This window comes from Crinia signifera, chromosome 4 (assembly GCF_055691185.1).
Source record: "Crinia signifera chromosome 4, ASM5569118v1, whole genome shotgun sequence".
In the NCBI taxonomy this organism is placed as follows: Eukaryota; Metazoa; Chordata; class Amphibia; order Anura; family Myobatrachidae; genus Crinia; species Crinia signifera.
Genome location: NC_139220.1, coordinates 303,087,938 through 303,104,091, shown reverse-complemented (window position 1 = coordinate 303,104,091; position 16,154 = coordinate 303,087,938). Strand labels below are relative to the sequence as shown.

Below are 16,154 nucleotides of genomic sequence, written 5' to 3'. Positions count from 1 at the left end.
CAGGCCACTGGGAGCTGATGGAGGAGCTGTTGGGTGAGTTACTGGTTGGAGAGCTGGGAGGACGGAGGAGTGAGAGACAGACAGACAGACAAACATAAGACAAAAAGGTAATTATATTATATGAGGTACATTCTGTGGGTGAGCAGGAGGGGGCATGTGAGGGACTATATTATTATCTAGGTTGCAAACAGCTTATGCATCAGCTTTTAACATAATAAATATATTGAACTTAGTCACCGCGTGAATTAACTTATGATGGTTTTTGTAATCTTGCAGGGGGATAATTCCCCTCTCTTGCAGCACCTGACAGGAATTTCTAATTTGATTGAGCAGCTCCCACAATAAGCAAGAGACATTTGTTGGGTCCTGCATTTGGAGGGCATGCTAGTTCCTGTAGTGGCACATAGAGGAGCTAGGGGTAACTCCTGATAGGCTTATTCTCTTCTTTGTGTTCCTCTTTCCACTTTACTTTTCTTCTTCCTCTTGTTTGGCTCTCAGATATATTAGTAAGTGCTGTTATCGTGTAGCCTTACTGTAGACCAGGGGTTCTCAGACTCGGTCCTCAGGAACCCACACAGTTCATATTTTCCAGGTCAAGGCAGGGGTACAGGTGCATTCATTACTCATTCACTCATTTTAAAAGATCCGTAGGCGGAGCTAATTATTTCCCTTGTGATTCTGCAGTAGACAATTCCATGTCCCAGATTGGGTGCTGTTATCATGCAGTGTAGGACTTCCGGTATCAGAGGAGCCTCGCCGAGGCCTGGAAGCTTATCATATTATTTGCTAAATATATGTAACTAAGATCTCTGAATTACCCTCTATTATGTTAGTTTTTCATATCTTATTACTAATGCCGTTTGGTGTGCTGGGGGTTAAATCCCCCTCCCTTCCAGCACCTGAGGAGCATTACTAATTTGATTGAGCAGCTCTCACACTGTTTTTATGCCTCCGGATTCTATATGGTAGTATTCTACAAGTAAGATCTGATTCCGGTCTCCTCAGTTGATGGTGAGATGTGTCTGCTGCTTATACTCATTGGAGCATTTATTTGGCCTCTAATGTGCTGTTACTAGGTGATTGCTGTGGTGATCCCCACAGGAGCCTGTGACATCATAGCGCTGTACGGTGACTGCTGCTGCACTTGCTGAAACTTTTAAAGTTGTGGCTATTTCCTGGATCATCTTTATTTCTTAACATAATGACAGAATATCTTCTATCTGTGATATGTCCTGGTGTTCTTATTCTATATTGGAGTTTTACATCAAGAAAAGACAGTTAAACATCATATTATGACTCAGCATATCCTTCATCGTACAACTGATCAGCATTAGGCAGTAACAGGCAGCATTTGTTATCAATACATTGTGCCTCAACAATACCACAAATATTATTCTTTAAAAAAAATTCAAACCAAATATTATAGTGCCAAGTATATGTCTATATGTGTTATGTAGATCAGGTCTTTCTGCTGATGCCAGAGGCTGCTGTGATCTAATTACAATACAAGGTGTTACCCTGCCAGGGTGTAATTAGCATTTCCCATTGTAGTAAGTGGCTTTAGGAATATTTACACCTCATTTACAAGACAAGGAGCTGGGCAGGAGGAGCTGCTGTGGTGAATGACTGTATACTAATGTTATGTGACCCTAATCTACATGTCACCTCTCAGTGTAAGAATTCCTGCAAGGCATCCTGGGAACTACTGGGTAGAGATGGGGAGGAGTGACTATAAATAGGCTGTATCAGGCCACTGGGAGCTGATGGAGGAGCTGCTGGATCAGTTACTGGTTGGAGAGCTGGGAGGAAGGAGGAGAGAGAGAGAGAGACAGACAGACAAACATAAGACAAAAAGGTAATTGTATTATCAATTCATTCTAATATATTATATATAATTACAATTTTGTAAATACTATTTTGTAGTTATTGTTATAGAACCTGACAGCAGATAAGAACTATTTGGCCCATCTAGTCTGTCCATTTTTAACTATATTGTTACCTCAACTCCTTTGTTATCCTTATTTCTATGTAAGGACGTCCTTGTCTGTCTCGTGCATGTTTAAATTGCCCAACCATCTTATCCTCTACCACCTCTGACGGGAGGCTATTCCACTTGTGCAATACCCTTTCTAAAAAAAATTATCACATTTCTCCCAGACCTCCCCCCCCCTGCCCCAGTGTCAGTGCATGTCCTTGTGTTCTAAAACTTCTCTTCATTTGAAAATTGTTTCCCTCTGGGAACTTGTTAATACCATTGGTATAGTTGACTTTCTTTATCATGTCCCCTTTCATTATTCTGTGCCAAACTATATGTTTTTATTGGTGAGTGTTATGATGTAGGCCATACACCATTTTAGTTGCCATGTACCATCTCTCTAATGTAATGATATCATTATGGAAATATTGCCTCTAGAGCTGGACACAGTACCTAGATGAGGCCGGCCAATGACCTATACAGTGACATTATTACTTCTATCTGCTGCTGATTCCTCTCCCTGTACAACCGAGCATCTGACTTGTCGTCTTCATTGCTTTGTTACATTGCTTACCTGCCTTTTGTCACCTGAAATAGTGATTCCTGGATCCCTTTCCTCCTCAGTAGTTCCCAATATAGTTCCAATATATTTAGCCATTGTATTTTAGAGACCCAAGTGTATGATTTTGCATTGTTTGGCATTAGACTGTAGTTACCATGCTATTGACCATTCTTCTAGTCTACCTAGATTATCAGTCATTTGTTACCCCTCCTGTTGCATACCTTTGTATCATCTGCAAAAAGGCATACTATCTGTTCAATACTATTTGCAAGGTCATCAATACAGAAATTAGAAAGCACTGACCCAAGTACAGATCCCAGAGGTACGCCACAGGTGTCAATTCCCTCCTGTGAGTGCCCCATTTACCTTGGGCTGTTGCCATCACAGAACATCAGCTGCCCAGGGTGTCTTTGTCCCGGCACAAGCAAATAAACATCAGTTTACACCAACTTTTATTTGCGAGTCCAGGAGAAATCATCTGATAGTCGGTGACCATTAAATCATTTCTCCTGCAGCGGATACATGTGCGGGGGTGTGTCTTCTGTGGGGCGGGCTCTCTGGCACTCAGTAATCTGTCATGTTCGCAGCTTACCAAGTCAATCAGAATAACACCCAATGTGACAATTTATACAAATATAAAACAATTGTAAATGACTGGGTCATATTTGTTAGTGTACATAAATATATCATGTTCCTCATACAAAATAACATTATTACTGTAAGAACAGAATTTCCCCAGTAACCTTTATGCTTTTAAATATTAACCTTTTTTCTTACAGAAAAATTAAGAAGCTGGAATCCCACTAAGAATATTAGAAGACGTTGTGGAAACTTTGTTCTCTGATCAAGCCAACTACAGATAGAATTTCTTCTTACAGATCTGGGGAACTCACAAAATCTATTCACATCTTCCAGGTAGAAGAAACTTTATACAGGTTATTGTATCTCATCTAATACAGGATGAGTCTGACTGGAGAGAGAACACATCTGTGTTCTGAGTGTGACAAATGCTTTACATGTAAATCAAAGCTTCTCATCCATCAGATGAGTCACACAGGAGAGAGACCACATCTGTGCTCTGAGTGTGACAAATGCTTTACATGTAAATCAGATCTTCTCAGACACCAGAGGAGTCACACAGGAGAGAGACCATATCTGTGCTCTGAGTGTGACAAACGCTTTACATATAAATCAGCACTTCTCAGACATGAAAGGAGTCACACAGGAGACAGACCACATCTGTGCTCTGAGTGTGACAAACGCTTTACATGTAAATCAGATCTTCTCAGACATCAGAGGAGTCACACAGGAGAGAAACCATTTACATGTTCTGAGTGTAGCAAGTGCTTTATCACCAAGCAAGAGCTTGATAAACATCAGAGGAGTCACACAGGAGAGAAACCATTTACATGTTCTGAGTGTAGCAGGTGCTTTATCACCAAGCAAGAGCTTGTTATACATCAGAGGAGTCACACAGGAGAGAGACCATTTACATGCTCTGAATGTAGCAAGTGTTTTACAAAAAAGTCAACTCTTGTTAGCCATCAAAGGAGTCACACAGGAGAGAAACTATTTACTTGTTCTGAATGCAGCAAGTGCTTTATCACCAAGCAACAGCTTGTTATACATCAGAGGAGTCACACAGGAGAGAGACCATTTACATGTTCTGAATGTAGGAAGTGCTTTACACAAAAGTCACATCTTGTTACACATCAAAAGAGTCACACAGGAGAGAAACTATTTACTTGTTCTGAATGCAGCAAGTGCTTTATCACCAAGCAAGAGCTTGTTATACATCAGAGGAGTCACACAGGAGAGAGACCATTTACATGTTCTGAATGTAGGAAGTGCTTTACACAAAAGTCACATCTTGTTACACATCAAAAGAGTCACACAGGAGAGAAACTATTTACTTGTTCTGAATGCAGCAAGTGCTTTATCACCAAGCAAGAGCTTGTTACACATCAGAGGAGTCACACCGGAGAGACCATTTAAATGCTCTGAATGCAGAAAATATTTTTGCCAGAAGACCCAACTGGTTTCATATCAAAGGAATCACACCGGATTGAAACCATGTTAAATGCTATTACTGTAGTAAATGTCTTAATACAAAGATAACAATTATTAATAACATACAGAGTTACTCTGATTGTCTGGATGTTGCATGTGTTTCATAGGTAAAGCCCCATACACACTAGAAGATATCATTCAGAAAGGGCCTTTGAGCGATATTAAGGCCAATGTCATCTAATGTGTATGCTTTCTCTTATCAATTATGCACGCCCCCGTATGTCAATAATGAGTGTTGGCATCTGCCAAACCTGCTGCTCAATCCTCTAAATATCTTTAATGTAATTTGGCAAATCATTATGTGTGTATGCAGCACCAAATGACATGAAGGACCTTGCCTGTGACATCATAGCGCTGTACGGTGACTGCTGCTGCACTCGCTGAAACTTTTAAAGTTGTGGCAATTTCCTGCATCTTCCTAATTTCTTAAATTAATGACAGGATGTCCTCTGTCTGTGATATCTTGTGATGTTCTTACTCAATTTTGTATAAGCTTACACAAAATACATTTTCAAAAAATAAATTCACTTATAAGGGGTATTATTAATTAGAAATATGTTGCTTTGATCCATATATGCTTTTGCGCAGAGTACACCCCCTTTGCTCTGGAATTGAACAGGGTATTTGTGGTATACCCACTTACTCAGCTGCAATCATATTTGTTGTATTATACAGCGCTGTCCTCTACACATCCTACATTTTACACAATGTAGCATATAAAAGGAATAAGGATGAAACTGCACTTATGAGGAAAGAATAATTAATGTAGATTCCTCTAAAGAAATGTATATGCAAGATAAGTAAGACCCACAAGTAGAAATCTTCCTGGCAGTATTTTTAAATCTTATGTATTTTTGAAACATAATACATCATTTATATTACTGTGAATTTTTTTTAGGTTACATTTTATTTTACATTTAAAGATGAAATCATCAAATAAAAGAATATAAATCAGAGTAAATGAGCAATCAAACGATAGTAGCAAATAGTAATACAATAGATCAAAGAAAAACAGTAAATAACTAAAAATTATTTAGATACTCGGTCAAGTTTTAACAAATATTTTGGTACTTGTTTCCTAGCACGGCGCCCACTACGCAAATAGCTTAGTGTGCTATTCTGTGTAGTGAAATCGCATCGTATCGCGTACCATCTATAGAGCTATGCGATGTCCATGTTAACTGCAGAGGAGCGCTTCTACAATAAAATATTGCATAGGATCGCATGGCAGGAAATGCGATGCGATGCAATATTTAATTGTACAAGCACCCATGCCATGAGATGTGATGCTATGTTATGTGTGCATAGTATGTGATGTGATACACCTGCACCTACGCCATTGTTTAGCGTCAACCCCAGTATCCACAGTATGGCAGCAGTACGCGTCTTTCAAGCTTTTCATACCCCCACTATCCACGTGTGCATGGAGTTGACTTTAGATAGTGTGGTGAGCACAGTGAGCCACCAAGCCTGAAGCGTGGCGAGCAGACGCAGAATACATGTAAAGTAATCCGTGTCCCCTTGCGGGGTTCGCTGCACTCGCCAACGCTTTGGGCTCGGTGGCTCGCTGCGCTTGCCACACTACCTAAAATCAACTCCACGCCGACGTGGATAGTGGGGGTATGAAAAGGTCGGAGGACGCGTTCTGCCGCCCCTCACAGGGCTCGCTGCACTCGCCACGCTTCAGGATGCCGTGGAAAGCTGACCCGCCCAGCGTTGCCTGGGAAGACAATTTCCAAAATTGCTGAAAAATGTCATCTGACAGTATGCTGTGCCAAAGACCTAAGATTGTAATTTGTTAAAGATTCCACCATAATGTTAGAATGTGTTTGCATTGATACTCAATGACGGCAATGAAATCAGCGCTCCTGAGTTGATAATGTATGTGTTGATGAATTCCACATCCACTCCTGAGATTTAGCACCTATGACTTACCCTCCAACATCTGAGGGTCAAAAATCGGTACAAAATCAGAAAGGGACATGGCCACACCTCCATTTCCATACTTTCAATGGTATAATTTCTAGGGTGTGTAATAACAGGTGCTGAGTGCGTGGAGACCGGGTGGGCGTTACTTACCGTGCCATAATTAATTCAAAATTCACCGCTCCCTGCCACTGTCACTCCCCTCACCGGTGTATAGTACATTTGTGTATTGCAAGGATGTGCACACTACAATAACATACATCTACAGTACAGTATATACAGTATTTACCTTTTGCAAGTGACAAATATTGTTAAAAATTTACACATATACTGTTTAATGTCCAAAAAAACACACACACAACTTCTAACTTTCAACAACAATCTATTTTTTTTGCAAAATATTAACAAAAAGGGGGATAAAAATATAAACAAAAATTACAGGAGCAGGTCGGTCAAGTCCTGTAGGTCCGCCGACAATAGCTGCAGGTGGTGCTTCATGCGAAGGAGGGCCCCACGGACACCCTCATTTACTTGGCTAGGGTAATCTGTGGGCATGTTAAAGGGGGTACAAAATTACTATGGCTATTCATTAATACATTTAACATAGTCATACATAAATCCACAACATTCAAGTTTACATCTATATATACAAACTTTACATATATACAAACACAGGGGGCCCAGCACTACAACAAAGTAGCTCACCTTAACATTAAAATAATCAATTAAATAAATAATGGGGTTTTAGTTCATGAATTGATCAATGCATTTAAGCTTGCAGCCCATCGTCAAGGGACCCCATTTCACAGCAAGTCCTACACTAACAACTGGTTTTCATGGGAACCTGGCCACTGCTTACACACAGGGGAGCCGAGAGAGGTGGGGAGCAGGTACTAATTACCCGGGCCCAGGCTTGCTGAAGGGGCCCCTCAGGGGCCCTGGTTCGACCCCTCCCTTCCCCCTCCGTCCCTCCCGGGTATCAACAGTAGCACACACTTCTACAGCATGTGCTGTTCTGACAGCAGGCTCAGCATGAGTGTCTCACTGACAGCGTGAGAGGTCATGCTGTGCCTGCTGTCAGCACAGCACATTCTGTAGGTGTGTGCTGCATCTGAGATTACAGTTTTTAGAGTTTTCTTTTACCCACCTCTAAACATTTTGGGGGTGTGGCCTAAGTGTGGGAGGTGCCCACACCACACACACTTAGGCCACACCCCCAAAATTTTACCGGGGCCCGGCATTCCTCTCGGCTGCCCTGCTTACACATCATAGCTAAAATGAACATGTGTTTTTTTCCCTGGGTTAATGCTCAACTGCCAAGTACCTTAAGGCTTTTAAAGGTGAGACAATCCCAAACACAGCACCTGAATTAGTATTAAAGGGGCAGCTGTCACAGGTTTCAGGTAAATGAGCTTATCTAGGGTGCATGAGAAAGCTATGATCACAGTAACAGAGGTTAATTAAAAATCAACCCAAATACATAGATACAGAAGTACCAACACACTCACCATTCCTAAGAATGAGGTGCAAACAGCACCCACTTCCCAGGATGGGGTGCAGTGGCCTGTGACCACACACTCTAGTAAATACAAAAAAAGGGGCCCAGCACTCACTACAACAAACTAACTCACCTTAACATTCAAATAATCAATTAAATAAATAATGGGGTTTTAGTTTTAGTTCATGAATTGATCAATGCATTTAAGCTTGCAGCCCATTGCCAAGGGACCCCATTTCACTGCAAGTCCTACACTAACAACTGGTTTTCATGGGAACCTGGCCACTGCTTACACATCATAGCTAAAATGAACATGTGTTTTTTTTCTGGGTTAATGCTCAACTGCCATGTACCTTATGGCTTTTAAAGGTGAGACAATCCCAAACACAGCACTTGTGTTTGGGATTGTCTCACCATTAAAAGCCATAAGGTACATGGTAGTGACTATAAATAGGCTGTATCAGGCCACTGGGAGCTGATGGAGGAGCTGCTGGATCAGTTACATGGTTGGAGAGCTGGGAGGACGGAGGAGTGAGAGAGAAACAGATATACAAACATAATTATTGTCAAAGGTAATTATTTTATGAAAGTACTCTGATATATAAATACAATTTTGCAAAGAATATTTTGTAGTTATTGTTATAGAAGTTGACAGCAGAGGAGAACTATTTGGCCCATCTAGTCTGTCGATTTTTAGCTATATTGTTACCTCAACTCCTTTTTCATCCTTATAAGGATGTCCTAATGTCTATCCCATGCATGTTTTAATTGCTCAACTGTCTTATTCTCTACCACCTCTGATTGGAGGCTGGTTTGGGGGATCAGTCACACCGAACCTAATAGAGATAGTTCATGAATATTTATTAGAAGGTGACCCCCTGGTGGTCATTGATGGTGACTGTATTACCTTATATATGACAGGAGTGTGCTACCACTGACAAGAGAAACAGATCATTTTTAACAAGAAGGGTTTAGTTTGTCACAGTGTGGTGCACCTTATTAGAAATTGATACAATGTGATAAAATATACCTTTTATTAGGAATGTATCAATATTGCGAAATAGGACACACTACATAAATATATAACATGGCCAAGAGTGAAATTGTGCAGATTAAATTGACACGTACAGAGTCTCCATGTGTTTATTAACTCCTAAATCATTGATTTGCTCACAACACATTCCCTTTAATTGATACCCGATTGATGGCTATGTGGCCAATTTTCTATATAGGGGGAGAAGTGTGTGCGTATCATATGGTGTTTTATCTCATGAACTTGGATTGATGTGAGTCTGAGCAACTTCTGCATTTAAGTTGATATCTTTATTGTGCTCTCACAATTTACACGCAGTTAATTGGTCATAGTGGCTTTGCCGGGAGTCAAGTACAGGGGAATTTTTGCAAGGCGTCGGTAGTTCTCGCGAGATTCCTCTTAATCAACAGCAGATGGAGACTGTCAGTTCTATTCAGCGGCAGCCGCCGGAGCGTGGGACGGCTGCAGCAGGACAATTTGTAAGAGAAATTTTTACATATGGCCCCCGAAGGATTTTTTCCCAATACAAAGGGCCATTGGCACAAACAAGTTTCCCCACCCCTGGTATATTTGAAAGTCTTTATCATGTCCCCCCTTTTTATTCTCCCCTCCAAACTACAGTATACATAGATTTTTTTTTTTTAGTCTTTCTGGGTAAGTGTAATGATATAGGCCATGCACTATTTTAGTTGCCATGTACCATCTCTCTAATGTATTTATATCATTATGGAGATATGGCCTCTAGAGCTGAGGCCGGCCAATGACCTATACAGTGATATTATTACTTCTATCTGCTGCTGATTACTCTCCCTATGCCACCAGGCTTCTGAATTGCCTTCCCTATTGCTTTGTTACATTGCTTACCTGCCTTTTGTCACCTGAAACAGTGACTCCTATATCCCTTTCCTCCTCAGTACTTCCCAGTATAGTGCCATTAATGTTATATTTAGCCTTTGGATTCCTAAGACCCAAGTGCATTATTTTGCATTGTTTGGCATTAGACTGTTTGCCATGCTCTTTACCATTCCTCTAGTCTACCTAGATCATCAATCATCTGTTTTACAACTACTAGTTTATCTGCGCTGTTGCATACCTTTGTATCATCTACAAAAAGGCATACTACCCCTTCAATACTATTTGCAAGGTCACCAATACAGACATTAGAAAGCACTGACCCAAGTACAGATCCCCGGGGTTCATCACTGGTGTCATATCCCTCCTGTGATTGCTCCATTTACTACAACCCTCTATTTTCTATCCTGCAATAATGATCTTATCCATACAACCACCTTAGTATCCAATCCTATGTGTTCACATTTATTTAGCAGTCTGTGAGCCCTTTGCAGGGATCAGGGTGGGCCGGGGGCGTGCAGCAAGGTATATGGGGCAACAGCAGAGGGCAGCAAATACTAAGCAATAGGAAGTTATGCGGTGTAGATTTTGAGATGCTGTATTTGCTATGAGATTTACAGGAGTTTAAATATCGAGCAGGTGACATTGAAATCCTGCATTACCCATGAGAAACACCTAGTAGGTGGCATTAAAAGTTTCCTGGGTTTCTCCCACTCTAAAAAATGGTGGGAACGGCTACCAGGCAATAAAGCCCCTACAAAGGGTCCAAAGTGTGAGACGCACAGATATACCATATAAAGTGTGAGACACACAGAAATATCTGATAGGTGGCAGCTAAGCCGTATAATCTATATTGCACAAAGAGGTACTAGAGAGCCTAATAGGAGATAATAGAATAATACCTGGACTGTGCAATAGATATAAAACTCCATAGTAGTATAATTTTATGTGCGTTCCCGAGAACCGTCCCCTTCTCTTTTTCTGTGTATGCTTTGGTTTGAAACATGACAGGTAGGAGCTGATTGGACAGTGATAATAAACAGACAGTTTATCACTTCACCAAGCTTAATAAATCTACCCCTCAATGACATCAGTGAAATTAGGTGTGGAGTTGTTCCTTCGTCAACCGTTTCCCAGATCGTCAATAATTGCTCCAGAACATCAATCAAGGCAAGCTAAACCTTTGTGTTTTTTTTTAAATTTCTAAGTGAAATTTCCCAAAAACGGCTCTGAGGTGCATACCACCAGGTCCAGAGGTACCTTGTTGCTTAATTTGGTGGCTCTGAGTGCCACGATGTATCTGCAATGTGACAGACACCCAAACACACTATTCAACTTCTTATATAGATTATAAATTAGGTTATATAAGGTTTCTATTATTAGAAAATTATTTTTTGCCATCTATTGCATTTGGTATAAGTGTATACATGGTCAGAATACCAATAGTAACCCATAGATATTTGCTTTTTCATTTTATGTACTCAAAACATGGTACTTGTTTCCTAGAAGGGCGCCCAGTATGCATATAGCCTACTGGGCTATTCCCTGTAGTGAAATCGCATTGCATTGCGCAGCGTGTATAGTTCTGTGCAATGCGTGCGATGTCCATATGAAGTGCACAGGACTGCTTATACAATGAAATATCGCATGAGATCGCAGGGCACCAGGTGCGATGTGATGCAATGCTATATTTCATAGTAAAAGCACCCATGCAATGAGATGTGATGGGTGCTTACTATTTAAAGTAATGTGATGAGATGTGATGTATGCATAGTATGACATGTGATGGGTTCTTACAATTTTAAGCACCTATGCCATTGTTTAGCGTCACCTCAAGTATCAACGCCACCCCAAAGTGTGGTGAGCGGCGGAGGTCAGAGGACGCGTTCCGCTGCCGCTTGCCATGCTTTGTGTTGGAGTGGATAGTGCTGGTGTTTTAGGAACACATTCACAACTGCAAAATCATACAGCTGACACAGTAATGACGACATGTGTTAACTAATAACTAATTTACTGAAATAATTTCATTAATCTAGCATAAATAATTAAGAACATTCATTAATAATTAAAATATAACAATTTTAAAATCAGAAACAATAATGATTATACAACAAGAAGAATGAATGAAATCATAATTAATCGTCCTTGGGGAGGAGTTTCAGTGCCTCAACTATGCGGAGGAAAGAGTCCTCAGCTCCCAATGTTTTTTGCCACATGAACTCTGTCAGATATGACTGCAGCTCATGATGCACATTGCCTCTTTGGCACTTATTGCACCACTTACATGCGCCCCACAGTCGTTCTACATTGTGGGTGTGGACCCCTGTGGCCGGGTCAATAAAGTTGAACTGGTGGTTCACCGTAAAATGTTGATAACCAGCCAGTTCAAGTTGTGCGGTAGAGTATGCCCTCCAGCATTTGGTATAGATCGTGGTGCCCCGCTCTATATTCTCCTGGATGCATTCCAATAATGTTGTGGCATCACGTCTGGGCTCCCGCCATATTATTATTTTTGGCATTAAATTCCCAGTAATATAAATGGTGTATTATAATTCCGGTGGCGCAGAATTGTGCAAATGGCCATGCACAGAATTGTGCATGGCCATTTGCACAATTCTGCGCCACCGGAATTATAATACACCATTTATATTACTGGGAATTTAATGCCAAAAATAATCATCACTCATTTTATTAGTGGTATGATCTTTTATTTTTTTCATAAGTTTGTGATTTTCATTTAGAAGTTTATTAGCTTCCAATGCGAAATCAGACCAATCTTGGATGATGACTCCATCCTTGGCTACAATATTATTATCTGGGTTGCAAACAGCTAATGCTTATAAAACAGTTTTAATTCACTTCAACGTAATAAAGAATGTTTTGAAATTGACTGTGTCATGATTCTAAATGGTAGTATTTAGATGGTAATATTATTATAAAATGTAATAAAAGGTCCATTTCGTGACAAAACAGGAGGCCAGAGGCTGCTGTGATCTAATTAGAATACAAGGTGTTACCCTGCCAGGGTGTAATTAGCATTTCTCATTGTAGTAGGTGACTTTAGGAATATTTACACCTCATTTGCAAGACAAGGAGCTGGGCAGGAGGAGCTGCTGTGGTGAATGACTGTATACTAATGTTATGTGACCCTAATTTACATGTCACCTCTCAGTGTAAGAATTCCTGCAGGGCATCCTGGGAACTACTGGGGAGAGATGGGGAGGAGTGACTATAAATAGGCTGTATCAGGCCACTGGGAGCTGATGGAGGAGCTGCTGGATCAGTTACTGGTTGGAGAGCTGGGAGGACGGAGGAGTGAGAGAGAGACAGACAAACATAAGACAAAAAGGTAATTATATTATGAATTAATTCTAATATATATAATTACAATTGTGTAAGTACTATTTTGTAGTTATTGTTAAAGAACTTGACAGCAGAGAAGAACTATTTGGCCCATCTAATCTGTCCATTTTTAACTATATTGTTACATCAACTCCCTATTGATCCTTATTTCTATATAAGGATGTCCTTATGTCTGTACCGTGCATTGTTAATTTGCTCAACTGTCTTATCCTCTACCATCTCTGATGGGGGGCTATTCCACTTGTCCAATACCGTTTAAAAAAAAATCACCAAATTTCGCCCTGCCCCAGTGTCAGTGCATGTCCTTGTGTTCTAAAACTTCTCTTTCTTTGAAAATTCTTTCCCTCATAGACCTTGTTAATACTATTGGTATATTTGAATGTCTAGATCATGTCCCCCTTTCATTTTTCTATGCCAAACTACACAGATATGTTTTAGTCTTTCTAGGTAACCTTTATGATATAGGTCATGCACCATTTTAGTTGCCATGTACCATCTCTCTAATGTAATTATATCATTATGGAAATATTGCCTCTAGAGCTGGACACAGTACCTAGATGGGGCCGACCAATGACCTATACAGTGACATTATTACTTCTATCTACTGCTGATTCCTCTCCCTGTACAACCAAGCATCTGACTTTCTCATTCCTCATTGCTTTGTTACATTGCTTACCTGCCTTTTCTCACCTTAAATAGTAATTACTGGATCCCTTTCCTCCTCAGTAGTTCCGAATATAGTTCCAATATATTTAGCCATTGGATTTTTAATAACAAAGTTTATGATTTTGCACTGTTTGGCATTAGACTGTAGTTACCATGCTCTTGAACATTCTTCTAGTCTACCTAGATCCTCAATCATTTGTTATCCCTCCTGCTGTGTCTACCCTGTTGCATACCTTTGTGTCATCTGCAAAAATAGTATTTGTAAGGTCACCAATACAGACATACCCCAGGGTTCATCACTGGTATCATTTTCCTCCTGTGAGTGCTACATTTACTACAACCCTCTATTTTCTATCATGCAACCACAATCTTATCCATACAACCATCTTAGTACCCAATCCTATGCGTTCAAATTTATTTAGCAGTCTGCGATCCCTTTGCATGGATCAGGGTAGGCCGGAGGCATGCAGCGAGGGTTATGGGTGTTACCCATGGGAATGTGGGTGGGCCAATGTGCTGCAGGGTGAGCTGCTACCATCAGCCCGGCACAAGCAAATAAACATCAGTTTACAATGACTTTTATTTTTGAGCCCAGGTGAAATCATCCGATAGTCGGTGACCATTTAATAATTTCTCCTGCAGCGGATACATGTGAGGGGGCGTGTCTTCTGTGGGGCGGGCTCTCTGGCACTCAGTAATCTGTGATGTTTGCAGCTTACCAAGTCAATCAGAATAAAACCCATGTGACAATTTATACAAATATAAAACAATTGTAAATGACTGGGTCATATTTGTTAGTGTACATAAATATATCATGTTCCGCATACAAAATAACATTATTACTGTAAGAACAGAATATCCCCAGTAACCTTTATGCCTTTAAATATTAACTTTTTCTTACAGAAAAATTAAGAAGCCATTAAGAAGCCGGAATCCCACTAAGAATATTAGAAGACATTGTGGAAACATTTGTTCTCTGATCAAGCCAACTACAGATAGAATTTCTTCTTACAGCACTGGGGAATTCACAAAATATATTCACATCTTCTAGGTAGAAGAAACTTTGTACAGCTTATTTGTATCTCATCTAATACAGGATGAGTCTGACAGGAGAGAAACCACATCTGTGCTCTGAGTGTGACAAATGCTTTACACGTAAATCACAGCTTCTCATCCATCAGAGGAGTCACACAGGAGAGAAACCACATCTGTGCTCTGAGTGTGACAAATGCTTTACACGTAAATCACAGCTTCTCATCCATCAAAGGGGTCACACAGGAGAGAGACCATTTACATGCTCTGAATGTAGCAAGTGTTTTACACAAAAGTCAAATCTTTTTTTTTTTTTTTTTTTTTTTTTTATTCTTTGAAAAAGACATACATTAGACATAGTTATTTATCTTACATGTCTACATATAAAGCACACTATACATTAAAAAAGACATACATTCCTTACATAAAATATATCAGAACTCACTTACAGCACATCCAATTTCGGGCTTTGTTTTCTCTCACCTAACTCTGCCCCCATCTACATCTGGGCATAGTTATCTCTCACATAACCATGTCCCTCATTCTACACTCATTTACGCTTCCAGGTTCAGGGATTGTTTAGTTTTTATTTATTTAATTTTAATTTTTCGCAGGGTCTTATGTCTTATTCTATTTCTATGTGAGTGAGGTGTTTATGGTCTCCCGGGGGGCATCTCCCTCCGCATCGAGATATTGTTTCCATATTTCCCATTTTTTTTGGGTCTTAATATTTAGTGTGGCCTCGTTTGTTTCCATTCTGAAGGCATAGTTTATCTTATTTATTATCTTCATCAAGCTCGGAGTTTGTTCTTGCCTCCAATTCTGGGCTATCGCTGTTTTTGCCGCTATGAAGACTTGATTCAAAAAATAGGTATTTGTTTGTCTTATATCTTGTGGCTCGATGTGGAGCAGTGCCCCCTGGGGGGTCAATTCCACCTCTTTTCCTAATACTCTTATTATCAGTCCTCCTACCTCCTTCCATACTTGTCTGACTTTGCTGCATGTCCAGAATATATGTACCAGGTCTGCATTCCCTTCTCCGCATCTCCAGCACTCGTTTATCTGCTGGGGTTGTATTTTATTTATTTTCTCTGGAGTGTAATACATTCTGTGTAGTAACTTCATGTATCTTTCTATATGTGTAATAGATTTAGACATCTTGTGTACTGTCAAGAAG

General features: G+C 40.2%; 1 protein-coding gene across 1 annotated transcript; it reads left to right on the top strand.

Moving 5' to 3' along the window:
* The first annotated feature begins 3,497 nt into the window (after positions 1-3,497).
* Positions 3,498-15,560, top strand: LOC146073258 (uncharacterized). Its single transcript, XM_083180445.1, has 4 exons — positions 3,498-3,501; positions 3,817-4,514; positions 15,052-15,250; positions 15,544-15,560. Exons 1-4 carry the CDS (start codon positions 3,498-3,500, stop codon positions 15,558-15,560), a joined length of 918 nt encoding a protein of 305 aa, XP_083036571.1.
* Positions 15,561-16,154: the final 594 nt, after the last annotated feature.

What these genes read in the sequence shown, in the direction of transcription:
- LOC146073258 (XM_083180445.1), top strand. An exon ending in TTACACATCAGAGGAGTCAC is followed by an intron (nt 4,515 to 15,051) that starts ACCGGAGAGACC and finishes AGGATGAGTCTG; the next exon opens with ACAGGAGAGAAACCACATCT.